This window comes from Sinohyriopsis cumingii, chromosome 10 (assembly GCF_028554795.1).
Source record: "Sinohyriopsis cumingii isolate HCF-2022 chromosome 10, ASM2855479v2, whole genome shotgun sequence".
Taxonomy (NCBI): Eukaryota; Metazoa; Mollusca; class Bivalvia; order Unionida; family Unionidae; genus Sinohyriopsis; species Sinohyriopsis cumingii.
Window position 1 is genome coordinate 22,200,064 of NC_142970.1, and position 16,779 is coordinate 22,216,842.

Sequence of the window (16,779 nt, forward strand, 5' to 3'; positions counted from 1 at the left end):
GATAACTGAAAAAGAAAGTGTTTTCAGTACAATGAATGTTTTCTCAGTTGTGGACTGTTAAACATGGTACAGATGCTAGCTCATATGAGAGAAATTAAATAAATGTATTTTCTAATAAAAATGTTAATTTTATTCCTTTAAAATATCAATAATTAGTCCTAATGAGATCAGGGAGCTGTTTCTGCATAATGTACATACAACGTTCTATTCATGTTTTATTCATTTAAAATATCAATAAATGGTCCTAATGAGATCAGGGAACTATTTATGCATGATGTACATAAAAATGTTTGTTCATTTAAAATATCAATAAATAGTCTTAATGAGATCAGGGAACTGTTTCTGCATGATATACATGCAATGTTGCATTCAAGTTTTATTTATTAAACATATCAATAAATAGACTTAATGAGATCAGGGAGCTGTTTCTTCATGATGTATATACAATTGCTTTATTCACGTTTTATTCATTTAAAATATCAATAAATAGTATTAATGAGATCAGGGAACTGTTTCCGCATGAAGTAGATGAAATGTTCTATTCATGTTTTATTCATTACAAATATCAACAAATAGTCTTAATAAGAATAGAAAACTGTTCCTGCGTGATGTACATAAATTTGATTATTTATGTTTTAAAATGAAAGAATTTCAGCATGGCTTTTTATAATTATATATAGTTGAAAAAATTGCATTTTTGTGAAAATTCTGTTCCTGATGCTTGAAATTGGAAGGGAATTCCTATGGTAACAAATAATTGGGGCAATTGTATATATATATATATATATATATATATATATATATATATATATATATATATATATATATAATGCAGAATATTGATAGGTGGTATTTATATAGACAGTATTCTGATAGAGTTTATATAGGTAGTTTTTACACAGGCAGTATTTGCATATAGATTATATAGGTAGTATTTACACAAACGGTATTTACATAGAGTTTTTATAAGTAGCATTTACACACGCAATATTTTGCATTGGGTTTATATAGGTGGTATTTACACAGGCAGTATTTGTATGGAGTTTGTATAGGTATTATTTACACAGGCAGTATTTGCATAAAGTTTATATAGGTAGTATTTATAGGGACAGTATTTGCAATGAGTTTATGTAGGTAGTATTTACACAGAAAGCATTAACATAGAGTTATATAGGTAATATTTACACAGGTAGTATTTGCATCGAGTTTATATAGGTAGGATTTACACATTCAGTATTTGCATACCATATTGCAAATTTTTTTTATATTTCATTTCTGTATTTACTCGGCCCATCATAATTTCTTTTTGGTATCATTGCAAACTAATATACACTGCTGACTTTAACCCATGAATAAAGTTGACCTCTTTGGAATATTTGGGATGTTTCAGTCGTTATGGTTGACCTGTGTTGAATATTTGGGATATTTCAGTCAATATATAGCTCATAACATGCCTTGTGAATGTTGTAACACCTTGTCCTTCATAATGGAACAATTACAGGCCAGTGTAGTATACTCTGATCAACCAAGGAATACAGTTGACCTGTTTGGAATTTTTGGCATGTTTCTGTCTTTATGGTTGACCTGTTTGGAATGTTTGGGATGTTTCAGTCTATATTGCATCATGACATGCGATGAAAATGTTGTAACACCTCGTCTTTCATATTGAAACAATTAAAGGTCTGTGTAGTGCAGCCCATCCAAATCAGCGAAGTGGATGATTATGCAATTAACAACGATTTTGCAAAAACAACCCATCTAAATCAGCGTAGTGGATGATTTTGTAATTAACAACGATGTTACATAAAAACAACCTATCCATATCAGCGTAGTGGATGACAATGTCATTGACTAAACAACCCATCCACGGCAATGCAATGGCTGATTATGTATCTGACTAAATAACCCATCACTGCATATACAGTGAATGATTATGTAATTGACTAACAACCCATCACTGCATATACAGTGAATGATTATGTAATTGACTAAACAACCCATCCAAGGAAATGCAGTGGATGATTATGTAATTGACTAACAACCCATCACTGCATATACAGTGAATGATTATGTAATTGACTAAACAACCCATCCAAGGAAATGCAGTGGATGATTATGTAAATTGACTAAACAGGAAATGCAGTTAATGATTATGTAATTGCCTAAGTTACTAAACTTCGTTCACTGGCACATGTTTAATGGGATCAATCCACATATAACTGATAAGATGAACTCGTTGTTTCAGATGGGTCACAAATACATGTATAAAGGTGGCATGATGCATAATAGTGAATATTGAATCTAGCATTACAATAAGGTTAACACATTAACCCCTGGTGACAAGTATATGTCGCAAGAGATTGTAGCCTACTGACGAGCTCTGTAGCGTCAAGGTCATGTATGTTACACTAAAGTGGGTGGTATTATAGAAAGGTAGACATATGTAGCTCTACAATGATACCAAATAATCTGGACGTTCTAGTTGCGCTACAAAATACAGTGGGATAAACATCATTTTTTGGACCCGATTTCCCCTCCCCCCATTTGCCCGTGGTCGGAATTCGATTTTGTTTCTGGATTTTAGACTTTTCGGTCTCAGTTCTAAGGCAGACTGGTATGAACTGCAAACAGACAGACTAACCTTTGTATAAAGTAGGATAAGATGGGCATTTGGAATAAAGAGTGGTCTCAATACAAAAATAATGGATCCTTTGAGCGAAAAAAAAGAACTCCAACTGTTACCCTTCTGCCCATGCAAGAGCCAAATAACCACTGAAAAACGATGTTCCTAATAGAACAAGGCATTATGTTATTGGAAAATCGCCTGGAAGTTGCTTTCTTAGGATTATTTAAGAAATAGCTTTCGAATTGCGTTTCCTACTTGAATTTCTAACAGGCCAAAATGACAAAAACCTCCAGAGTGTAATGCGTTAATATGATTCTAACTATGAGTGTGATGTGATGCATGTTAAGACCCTGTAAGAACTTGAATCGTGCATTAAAATATAGCTAAGGTGATTCCAGCAATGAATGTGATGTAATACATAGCAGGGTGTGTTGCCTCCAGCATTAAAATATAGTTAATGTGATTCCAACTATGAATGTGATGTAATACACAATAGGGTTTATTGACTCCATCATTAAAATTTAATTAAGGTGATTACAACTATGAGTGTTATGTAATACAAAATAGGGTGTGCTGACTCCAGCATTAAAATATAGTTAATGTGATTCCAACTATGAGTGTGGTGTAATACATAATAGGGTGTGTTGATTCCAGCACTACAATATAGTTAAGTGATTACAACTATGAGTGTGATGTAATACATAATAGAGTGTGTTGACTCCAGCATCAAAATATAGTTCAGGTGATTCCAGCTATGATTGTGCTGTAATACATAATAGGGCGTGTTGACTCCAGCATTACAATATAGTTAATGTGATTCCAACTATGAGTGTGATGTAATACATAGTAGGGTGTGTTGACTCCAGCATTAAAATATAGCTAAGGTGATTCCAACTATTAAAGTGATGTAATACATAGTAGGGTGTGTTGATTCCAGCATTAAAATATAGTTGAAAGTGATTCTGTAAACTATGAATATGATGTAAGGTATACTAGGGAATGTTGAATCCATCATTAAACTATTCCTGAAAGTGATTCTAGAAGCTTGGATCCCCAACAAGTGAGAAATCAATAGGGAGTAATATTTAGATTGTGACTCAGAGCTATATTACACCTGGGATTGTCTCACAATGAATGGGACAATTTCATACAGGCATCAAAAAGGGGTTTCCTCTAATTTGATAGTGAGTATTTTATTTTCATTTTGTATATTTTATATTTTATTATCAAGTGAGAGGTTTAGAAAATGTCCCATTTTTCAACATATTATCTGAAGGTTAACAATATAATTTTGAAGTGTGCAAAATGTTAATTAGGACACGATAAACGTGAAAGTAATTTGATAAGGATTTTTTATTTATTTATTAAGACAAATCAAATTTCATTGTTTTCATCACACATTGCAGTTGTTTTCATGTTAATAGGATATATCACCTTAATCGTTAGCTTATAACTCTTTATATGTCTTTTCATCAGATTGTTGCACGCAGTCTCATTGAAGAGATAAATGTGTCAGGGTCTGTTAGGATTGAAGACAGCAATGAACTTGATCTGTTCCTTAGATTCCATCATGAGATGGGCACAATACTCTACTTCAGGTGAGAACATGGCAATTTTTCCCAGTTGAAATGGAAATTAGTAATTCACAATTCATATGAGAGAAATGCTATATTTTTCTTTAGTGGAATTATCTTTCAATTGCCTTTCCAGGTGAGAAAATGATTTTTTAACCTGTTGGAATGGAAATGACTGTTAATTCACTCTATGTTAAGATTAGGATGCATTTAATTGTACGTTTAAATTACTCCATTTTATACTGTGTAAAATCATGATAGTTTATATTAAAGTGCTCTGTACCTTGGCCATTTTTGTACAAGTTTATATTGTGTTAAAAAATATGTATCAAATGATCCCAAGTCATATTGTGTCAAAAACCAGCTTTGAGAAAGAGATTAAAAAAACAAACATGGTCTCAGTCTGACTCCTTTATGGGATGCCAAGTTTGTCAGTCCATTTGGAGACGGAGAGTTAAAAACACTTGATCCCATTTTGAATCCTTTACGGGATGCCAAGTCTGTCAGTTCATTTGGAGACTGAGAGTTGAAAAGAACGTGATCCCATTCTGACTTCTTTATGGGATGCCAAGTCTATCAGTCCATTTGGAGACTGAGAGTTAAGAAAACATGATCTCATTTTGAATCCTTTATGGGATGCCAAGTCTGTCAGTCCACTTGGAGACTGAGAGTTGAAAAGAACATAATCCCAGTCTGACTCCTTTATGGGATGCCAAGTCTTTTAGTCCATTTGGAGACTGAGAGTTGAAAAGAACATGATTCCATTCTGATCCTAGTCATGGTAAGCATATAAAATACCCCTGCTCTTTTTTCCTTGAACTGATTAAGCAAATTTAAGTGTCAGGATGCTCCAGTGATTACAACGTTCAAAGATGTTAAGTGCATTTTCAGTCGGTTGTTGCCCTATTATATTATGCTATTTTGTCTCCAGTCATTGCATGCATGGGTGTTTTCTTGTTTCTTAGTAGCATTTGTGAAGGGGTTTTGCACCTTGCTGATTGTTTCTGTGCTTAGTTAATTTTTCCTCTTCATAGTAATGGTGTCTGGGTAAGTATTATCTACCCTTTTCTACTTCCCGTTATACTGTGTCGTATTCCCGATTAGTGACATACTTTGTCTCAAGGTGTGGGTGAGTATGAACATAAGAAGGCTTCATGGAACACTCACCCTACCTTCCAGCTGTCTATAAGTTGTTCGTGTCTTTGGTCAGAAGATGTGCGTGCCTTGGCAGCAGGTCACCTAACTTATTGGGAGGAGGAAAGAAAGCCTTTCTTCCTCTTTATCTCAGGATGAACCGTCTAATCATTTCCTGGAGGGTTCTTGATCAATTTTTATTGGGGAAATCTTCTGTTTAGCAGTGCCTTATCAAGGAAAGTAAAGTACTGGTGGCTTGCTTATCCATGGCACTTTCTTGAGCATTTATTTCATTTGGATAAATTTGAGTTGGAATGACCTGTCAGATCTGTGCTGCTGGACTAGTCACCAGTCAGCAGGTGGTTGATGGTCAGTTGAAGTGGCATCACCCCGTCAGCATGTTTCCATTTAATCCAAATGGGAGTTGCGTAAACCACACTACCAGGCAGCAAGTCGGCTCGACCCTCCAGAGCATCATAAATGTGCATGACTGTGTTTCAAGGTATGGGGTACAGGACACACGGTACTAATTATGCGAAACACTGTAAACCAGTCTAGAAATGGGTGAACAAATAATCAAGTATTTACGGGTTTGGTGGTCCATAATTGGTTAATAATCGAAATTAAAATTTTAGAAAATATTTCTTTTGAGAGCTTATCCTATAGGTAATTTAAAAAGAAATATAGACAAAATTATATTGATGCAAGTTTAGTATTTTTGCAGGCTTGACTTAGGAATACTCATTAATGAAAGTAGGACCTGATTCATGTATTGCATAATCATTGACATGTGTTTCAAGCACATGCAGATTTAAAAAAATGCCGCGGGTGATATGGTGTTCTCCACACAGAAGCTTGCACCAAAAATAGTTGTGCATGGAGACATGTAAGTCTGATCATCAGCACCCAGAAATTGTAAGTTATTAAATGTTGAATATGATGGTGTTTCCATATGTTTGCTATGGGATTTGAATTAGTACCGTGACTCCTACAATATACTATGTGGATTTGCTATGTTATCCTTAGAATCATCCATCAAAAAAGAAACAGCCTGTCAGTGGCTTCCAAGGCTGTCAAGAATGGATCAGCAATGTCACTTGCCTCAGAGAGCAACTTGTAGAGTTTGTCCCATCAGCCCCACCTCCACCCTATAAGTGGTCATATAATGAAAAAGAAACATGCATATTCATCTTTGCATTGAAGGATACTGAAAAGGATGTTGCTGCCTCACCTTATGAACAGGCTCATGAAGATGATTGACTAGTGGACTTAAAGAGCTTTCAGAGATGCTGCATGTATTTACTTCTTCTCTTAGGGTCCCCTACCCCCTTTCCATATGTTGAGTCATTTGTTACTAGAGGAGAAAACTGGATTGTTTGATCAGGCAGTAAACACAGCTTACCATATTCTTCTCACAGACGTGTCCAAACCCTTTGAGATAATTTATGTGGCCCATTCACATTCATATTTTCTGCTGCTCCATATTCAGTGAACTTTTCCTGGCGTTATCCTTTTGCACTTGATGGATGGTATCTGCCTCCAGGTCTTGCATGCATTCATGTTTCCTCAAGTTTCCCCCATCTGGACATGAGTTAATACCAAGCAGGGATATCAGCTGCAGCACGAACTTGTGTCCTGGTCAAGGCCTTGTTTGGCCTACAACATACTGACAAAAGGGTCTCACAGTGATCATTCTTTTTGCTGTCCTCTTCAGTCTCATTAAAGGAGGAATTGTTGTCGTCAGTTGCACTTACGTGCTTGCTGAAGGTTATGGCTAAGATATACAGACATCCATTCTCCATTACTTAATTGCTTGTTGAAGGTTGTGGCTCAGGTATGCATATATGCATTCTCCATTACTTAATTGCTTGCTGAAGGTTGTGGCTAAGATACACAGACATGCATTCTCCATGACTTAATTGCTTGCTAAAGGCGATGTCTTACATATACAGACATGCATTCTCCACGCTTTAAGTGCTGAAGGGTCTGGTTAAGATATACAGACGTTAATTCTCCACGATTTAAGTGATAAAGGTTGTGGCTTAGATATACAGACATGCATTCTCCATGATTGACGTGCTTACGTTTGTGGCTAAGATATACAGACATGCATCCTCCATGATTTAAGCGCTAAAGGTTGTGGTTAAGATATATAGACATTCATTATCCATGACCTAATTGCTGAATGTTGTGGCTAAGATATAGAGACATCCATTCTCCATGATTTATGTGCTTAAGATTGTACCTAAGATATACAAACATGCATTCTCCATGACTTAAGTGCTGAAGGTTGAAGCTAAGATATACAGACATTCATTCTACATGACTTAATTGCTTGCTGAAGTCTATGGCTAAGATATACAGATATGCATTCTCCATGATTGAAGTACTAAATGTTGTGGCTAAGATATACATACATTCATTCTCCACGACCTAATTGCTGACGGTTGAGGCTAAGATATACAGACATTCATTAACCACGACTTAATTGATGAAGGTTGTGGCTAAGATATAGAGACATGCATTCTTCATGACTTAATTGATGAAGGTTGTGGCTAAGATATACAGAAATGCATTCTCCATGACTTAATTGATGAAGGTTGTGGCTAAGATATACAGGCATGCATTCTCCATGACTTAATTGCTTGCTGAAGGTTCTGGCTATGATATACATGCATGCACTCTCCATGACTTAATTGCTTGCTGAAAGTTGTGGCTAAGATATACAGGCATGCATTCTCCATGACTTAATTGCTTGCTGAAGGTTCTGGCTATGATATACATACATGCACTCTCCATGACTTAATTGCTTGCTGAAAGTTGTGGCTAAGATATACAGACATGCATTATCCACGATTTAAATGCTGAAGGTTGTGGCTAAGATATACAGATATTCATTCTCCATGATTTAATTGCTTGTTGTACGTTATGGCTACCATATACAGACATTCATTCTCCATGACTTAATTGCTTGTTGATGGTTATGGATACGATTTACAGACATGCATTCCCCGTGATTTAAGTGCTGAAGGCTGTGGCTAAGACATACAGACATTCATTAACCACGACTTAATTGATTGATGAATGTTGTGGCTAAGATATACAAACATGCATTTTACATGAAGTAAGTGCTTGCTGAAGGTTATGAATGAGATATATAGACATGCACTCTCCATTATTTAGGTGCTTGCTGAAGGCTATGGAGTTAGGGAACCGGACTTTTCAAAAAATGGTCTCCAACAGCAGATACACACTGAATAGGAAAGGGAAAATGAATCTCTTGAAAAACTGGTAATAATCAGTACTGAAGAACAAAACAGGAATATTCAGAGTCTTGTGAAAAAAAGCAGTAAGGGCACCATTACATTTATCGGTTATGTATCGTGGTAGGAAGGGACACGATTACATTTACTGAGTATGTCTTGTGGTAGAAAGGGACACAGTTACATTTATTGGGTATGTCTCAGGGTAGTAAGGGACACAATTATATTTTTGTGTATGTATTTTGGTAGGAAGGGACACAATTACATTTATTGGGTATGTCTTGCTTTAGGAATGGACACCATTACATTTATTGGGTATATCTTGTGGTAGGAAGGGACACAATTACATTTATTGGGTATGTAATGTGGCAGTAAGGGACATACTTACATTGTTTGGGTATGTCTTGTGGTAGGAAGGAACATAATTACATTTATTCGATATTGTCATCAATTGAAATGGAAAATATTATTCCAAGAACGATGTCATTTAAGAGATTGTAACAAGCCGTTGAGGTGCATAGGGTTCAGAACTGATGTGTATGCAACTGTACTTGAGGTAAGTAAGGTCTATTTGTTATCTACAAATATTTAAGTTGAATATAATGTTTACCATTACTGCATTAGTTTCCAATGCTAAAGTTTTTAACTACTTATTTTTCAGCTTCACACTAGCATTGCATATTTTCTTATACCTTAGTGAAAACCGGTGTTTACGGGAAACGAAAACAACTGCCTTGTTTGGGTTGGCAGGTCTGAATTTAGCTTATAACAATGAATTTTGCAATGTTACCTAGACAGAATTGTCTATTCACACAGATGCCATATGGGCAGTTTTTAAAAGACTATTCTCACTGCTGCCATGCGACCAGAACAGAAAAGATTGTATGTACAGTGATAAGTAAATGCATAATGTACAAGTCTAAAATATTCTGTGAAGAATAGTATCAGGATTAGTTAACTAAAATTATGTTCCTGAATAGTGTGATCTAATAGTCTTAAAGCAACTTTCGCTTCCAAAAACAGTAGCTAAACTTACATACGAGTTTTCCTTATATCTTATTGATTGTTCCACACAAATGATTGTAAGTGTAAGACATAATAATATGGAGAATGCATGCCCTATTGTGCACTTAGCTTTTCCAACCATCCAGTTACGATGTATGTCCTGTATATTCATGCATTGTGAGTAATTTATCTACATGAGATTATGGATCTGATTGGTAATATAAATGTGTGTTACTGTAGAAGATGAAGAATTTAGAGCAATTTTGTCACACTTGGGATGTGTGGCATATTTACACATGCATTGTGGGTAATTTATTTTCATGAGATTATGGATCTGATTGGTAATATAAATGTTTGTGTTACTGTAGAAAATGAAACAGTGAGAGTATAATATTATACCAGTTAGAACATGTAGCATGTATACACATGCATTGTATGCAATTTATCTACATGAGATGAGGGATCTGACGGGTAATAGCAATGTTTGTGTTACTGTAGAAGATGAAGCAGTGAGAGTGTACTATTGTGCCAGTTAGAATGTGTCTGTTTACATATGCATTGTGGGTAATTTATCTACATCAGATAATCGATATGATTGGTAATAGACATGTTTATGTTACTGTAGAAGATGAAGCAGTGAGAGTATAATATCGTACCAGTTAAGACACGTGGTCTGTTTACGCTTGAATTGTGGGTAAAGTATATACATGATATTGGATATGATTGGTAATACAAATGTTTGTGTTACTGTAAAAGATGAAGCAGTAAGAGTATAATATTGTACCAGTTAGGACATCTGGCCTGTTTGCAAATGCATTGTGGGCAATTTATCTACATGAGATTATGAATATGATTGGTAATATAAATATTTGTGTTACTGTAGAAGATGAAGCAGTGAGAGTATAAGATTGTACCAGTTTTGCCTATAATTACTTGATAAAAGAAACAGATGATCACAGATGATGGACACCTGACATATATATGACCAGCTCCTTTAGGTAGTTGATGCAATGGGCGGCGTGTGACTAGTCGGTTGGCAACAGTGCAAACAGATTTTTCAAATGTAGCCACATGTCAGCCAAGTGAATAGCCTTGGTCTATATGGATTTCCAATAATCATTAAACTTGGTGAGTGGATGTATCTTATTAAGTTATATATCTTTATATGTAATAAGTCCCAGTGACCTATATTTCTTGCCTAACAGCTTGTTCCCATTTTTTGTGCTAAAAGGTTTTTTTTTCGTGTTTCAGGCATGAAACTTGGTAAATGGATGCAGCTGTTTTGTTTTCATGCCCTTAAAACCAAAAGTCACTGTGACCTAAATTTTCTGTCTTAATATCTTGAGTTGATAATTATGTTTATGCTCACATTGATTATCCATGCTAGACCTACATATCATTCTCAGAAGTCCCCTTCTGACCAGTGCAGACTGAAGTAGGAATAAAATTCTTCATTGGTAAAGTTCACACATTAATGACTACAGATACATTGCAGATGGAAGTAAGTTGTTGTTCTTGTGGGGTTTAACGCTATTTTTCAGCACATGATAGGCTATGGATGGCGGACATTATTAATGGTGGAGGAAGAACCCGAAAAAAAAGCCTGGAAGAAATAAATACCCACGAGAAACTGCTGGCAAGCTTTCTCACATACCCACATTGGCCGAATCCTAGACTCGAACCAACGCAGACAGAGGTGAGATGGCAGTGATTCGTAACGGAGAGCGCTTTAGACCACTCGGTCACTCGTGGCCCCTGATGGAAGTAAGAATGAAATGTTAATTGAGTGGTACACTATCCATATTAAAGACTTCAGGTACAATGAAGAGTGGGACATGTTACCATCAGCATGTTAGCCGTGTATTGTACCTGTGAATGAGTATATTAATTAGGTGAATGGACTTTATGTTTGTTGTTTTTCATGCGAGGTCTTACTTGTACTTATATAAACACTGGGAAATTCTTCACTAGCTTCTAAGCGGAATATCATTCAGAGGATCACTTTGCTAGTTATTCATTCATTTATCAGGTCTGCATCATCACCCACTGTTGTGAACATTCAAAACATTTGACTTCACTACACACACCTGTCCCTATTTTCCCACCACATCGCCCTAATAAGGCAGGGGAGAGAAGTCACACCATCTGGGCTATTTTATTCTCCAAGTAGAAGTGTACTTCATTATCCATCAGACACCCCATAGACTGAAAAGTTTACCCATCCGACACCGAGTAAATTGAACAGTGCATCCATCAGACTCCCATGCATTGAACATTGCACCCATCAGACACCATATAAACTGAATATTGCACCATTCAGACACCACATAAATTGAATAGTGTACCCATCAGACACACGATACATTGAATAGTATACCCAGCCGACACCCCATACGATGAATAGTGTACTTATCAGACAACCCATAAATTCAAAAGTGTTCCCATCAGATACCCATACATGGATCAGTGTACCAATTATACACCCCATGCATTGATTAGAGTAGACTTCAGATATGGAATATCTCTCATATCCTAGGGTGCAAAACAACCTGATTCTCCTCATGTTTTCCTCAAAATTCTAAATGCTGAGCATGACTGTCTAGTTCGAATTGAAAATACAGGCGTCAGTTCGAATTGAAAATACAGGCGTCAGTTTCAAAGACCAAGCCTATTTGTAGGAAATCATCTAAATACATTTTGAATGAGAAACATGGTATTGCTTATATACATACATAGACAATATAAACTTGTCAGAAGGTAACACACATCGGCAAAATAGTCTAGTCTGTTAAAACTGTTAGCAAATGGTCAGTTCATGTTATCAACATATTAAGAATATTGAATTACATCATTTTTATGGAAATATCCATAACACAAGAAAACAAAAAGAATATTCGTTATCTTTGTGTTTCAATGCAAACATCTTTATTTTGTATAACTTGTTATTTCTCTTTCACATTGTAAGCCATAAAAAAGAGTCAGCAGAGCACTTAACCATTTCTAGCATTGTGGACTTAGTTATGAACTTATTTATTGGCTTCCACATAGTCTTGAACTGTACATTAGCTTACACAAATTCTTTAACAACAAGCTGATTCTTCTGGCAACAAAAAAAAAGATTTTCTGATTAGAATTTTTTCATGTAAATTAATAATAATTCAAGGAACGTAAATTTGTGTTAATGTATATATCTTATTGATGTATGTTTGTAAAAAAATATCAAAAGCAATCACCTCATTGTTTGGTTTCTTGAGATAAAAATACACATCAGTGCTTGTTGATTTGTTCTGAACAAGGAAATTAATGTATGACGTCTCAATAACCAATATTTTTGTATGTGGGTTTCAGTGTTGAAGGATTGAGGGAGAATATTGTGCTGGATCCACAATGGTTGATTGATGCCCTGAAGTCTTTGATTACAGCTGGGGCATTCATCAAAAAATACCCTGCCATCACAAGCAAGTGGCATGAATTTGAAGAGACAGGAAAACTCACCCATGAACTGATAGGTTTGTATTTATTTGCTTTAAAAATAATACTAGGAAATGTTTGATTACGAATTCATGTGTAGTCTAAGTCTAGCTGATGAGCTTTTTGTCTTTGGAAATGTTTGATGTTCCACAACAAAGACGATGTTTGTCAAGATACATCTTTGTGACCTTGGCCTAATGGAAGGTGTGACTTGACAAAATGATAGTACATGTTATGCCAAGTCAGTATTACAAAGAAAACGATGTTTGCCAGAATACATCTTTGTGACCTTGGCCTAATGGAAGGTGTGACTTGAACATGTGAATTAAAAAAATGATAGTGCATGTCATGCCAAGTCAGTATTACAGGTCAGTTTGCCTTTGTTGTAGACTAATTATATATTTGTCAAAAGAATGACTTAGTTGCAAAACAACTGTTGCTTGGAAATAAACTAAAATAAAAACAATATGGTGATATGTGATAATAATTAGAAATAAATATAAATATTCATTCTAAATTCATGCACTATTTTTTATGAACTCTATTTTTTTTTCTTTTACAATTATTTGCATAATATGGGTCAACAAATGATTCCTGGTGAAAAGGTTTGATTATTCCTAACATTTGACAGGTAATGATAATGGTTGTTGTTGTTGTTCTAGGATTTAGCACCATTTGTCAGTATAAGATAGGCTATACATGGTCGCCAGTATAACTGGTAGAGGTAGAACCCTGGAAAACCCATTGAAGAACCACTGACCCATGCGAAGCTACTGGCAGGCTTTCCCACGTACCCATACTAGCCGAGCCTTGGACTCGAACCCATGCAGACAGAGGTGATCCGGGACGGCGAGCACTTTAGACCACTCGGTCACTCGGGGCCCCAATGATTATGATCTGCCCCTTGTTAAGCTGTCAACTTTTAGATTACTTCTAACACAGCTAGGTAAGGGGTATACTTTAGGATAAGTTAAAATATAAAAGTGTCCAGTCTGAAAATTCTTTCCATAAGGTTGAGTATATTATGTTACGTTGTTGTCCATCCATCTGTCTGTACCAATTAGCTGTCATATATTTGTGTTAATTAGAGCTTGTCCATGCATCTGTTTATCAATTAGTTGTTGACCATCCATGTGTCTGTACCAATTAATTGTCCATACATCGGTCTGTACCAGTAATTAACATTCATCTGTAGGACTGTACCAATTAGATGTCAGCTGAATCAATGAATTTTTGCCCATCCGTCTATATGTAGCAGTTGTTGGTGATATGTTTGTGTCAAGTAGTTATTGTCCATACATCTGTCTTTATCAATTAGTTATCTATTCAGCTGTCTGTGTCATTTACTTGTTATTGATCCATTTCATTGTACAAATTAGTGGCTTTCCATTCAACTGTATGTATCGTGTATGTGCTGTCCATTAATCTGTTCATATCAATTAGTTGTTGTCCATTCATCTCACAGTACCAATTTGTTGTCCATCCATCTGTCAGAACTAATTAATGGCTTTTCAACCATCTGTTGGAATCAACTAATTCCACACAATAATCATTTTGGGTGAGAACTGGCACTTTGGTTTGGAATAAGACTATTAATATTTGGCTAGAAAGCTTAAATGTGAAGGTCATTGGTTGAAAGGAAGAAAATGGTTTACTCGCTATCTACATGTATCATACTTTGTGCATAGCTTGCACTTGAAGCAAGGAAGAACTGTTTTAATTTTGGGTTGTACAGATGAAAGGTCAATCCCTTGGACTCAAAACAATGGTATCTGCAAAATGACATTAGTACTACATGATATATCATAACCAAGCATTGTAAATGGTTTGCATATGACACCTGAAAAAGCTTTTGATTTTTGTTTCAAAGTTCAAGTATCAAAATATATGACTGAAACAAGATAAATAATTTTCAGACAGTAACACTGATTATGCATCACAGACCATGAAATTGGACCCCGTTTTTGGGGTGGCATGCACTTATAGCAAAGAAGAATTCAGTTGATGTTGGTGGCTGTGGGTGAAGATCACTGAGTGAGGAAATATTTTTTTTATGTGCAAATATTTAAGCTATCTGGCTAGAAGACTATTACATGATTCCAACACAGTACCATTATTTCATCATCACATACATGTCTGGAAGACTATTCAAAGATTATCACATAATACTCTTACATCTTCATCACAGATATGTCTAGAAGACTATTGAATTATTCCAACACAATACCATTATTTCTTCATCACAGATATGTCTAGAAGACTATTAAATGATTCCAACACAATACCATTATTTCTTCATCACAGACATGTCTAGAAGAATATTAAATGATTGCCACACAATGCCATTATTTCTTCCTCATAGACATGTCTAGAAGACTATTTAATGATTCCAACACACTACCAGTATTTCTTCATCACAGACATGTCTAGAAGACTATTAAATGATTCCCACACAATACTATTATTTCTTCATCACAGACATTTCTAGAAGACTATTAAATGATTCCAACACACTACCATTATTTCATCATCACAGACATGTCTAGAAGATTATTAAATGATTCCCACATAATAGCATTATTTCTTCATCAGAGACATGTCAAGAAGACCATTAAATGATTCCCACACAATGCCATTATTTCTTCATCACAGACATGTCTAGAAGACTATTAAATGGTTCGCACACAATACCATTATTTCTTCACCACAGACATGTCTAGAAGAATATTAAATGAGTCCAACACAATATCATTATTTCTTCATCACATACATGTCTAGAAGACTATTAAATGTTTCCCACACAATACCATTATTTCTTCATCACAGACATGTCTAGAAGACTATTAAATGATTCCAAGACAATACCATTATTCCTTCATCACCGACATGTCTAAGAAAACTATTAAATGACTCCCACAAAATAACATTATTTCTTCATCACAGACTTGTCTAGAAGACTATTAAATGATTCCCACACAGTAACAGTATGTCTTCATCACAGACAGGCCACAAACATTGTGGATGGCTTTGTACTGTTCTCGATGAAGGATCATGTTAATGTTAGGGTCTGGGTGAAAGAATAAAACAATTATGTGTATAATGTGTTTTACCTGTGTAGGGAACAGTTAAATGGTGGGGGGTTGTATTTATTTTGCTCTTCTTTAAAATAATTTTTTCTGGTCCAGTTAAAGACTATTTACTTTCGAATTTGACTTTACGCTGAACACATACGATGTAATGCATAGTCCAGACAAACACTTTTTGCTTTTCAAATCAACTACTCAAGATACGTTATGTTGTTGTCTTGTCCATTTGCGTTTCAAGTTAGCTTTGTTGGAGTTGCATATAATGTTGATGTCTGGTCCAGGTAAATTATTATTTTGCTTTCCAAGATGACTTTGCTTGTATAGCTTTATGTTTATGGCTGGTCCTAGTAGACTATTTGTTTTCCAATTAAACTTTGCCCTAGATACACACAGTGTTGTTGCCTGATCCATGCAACACTATTTGCCTTTTCAGTCAACTTGGCCCTGTATACATATGAGGTTGCTCAGTGAAAACACTCACACATTTCAATAATTGTCCTCTTAAAACAATCTGAACTCGATTAAAGAGACAGAAGAAACAATGAAAAAAGAGAAAAGGAAAAAACCAGAAACAAATACATTTTTTGGTCCTGGAATGCACTTATTCTGAAATTTGTGGA

General features: G+C 35.4%; 1 protein-coding gene across 1 annotated transcript in view; it reads left to right on the forward strand.

Moving 5' to 3' along the window:
* LOC149789708 (uncharacterized) overlaps positions 1–16,779 on the forward strand; it is a 71,771-nt gene that overhangs the window by 9,392 nt on the left and 45,600 nt on the right. The window contains exons 5-6 of the mRNA XM_089971712.1: positions 4,103–4,224; positions 12,951–13,111. Coding sequence (XP_089827838.1) covers positions 4,103–4,224; positions 12,951–13,111 — 283 coding nt within the window. The remainder of the gene's footprint in view (positions 1–4,102; positions 4,225–12,950; positions 13,112–16,779) is intronic.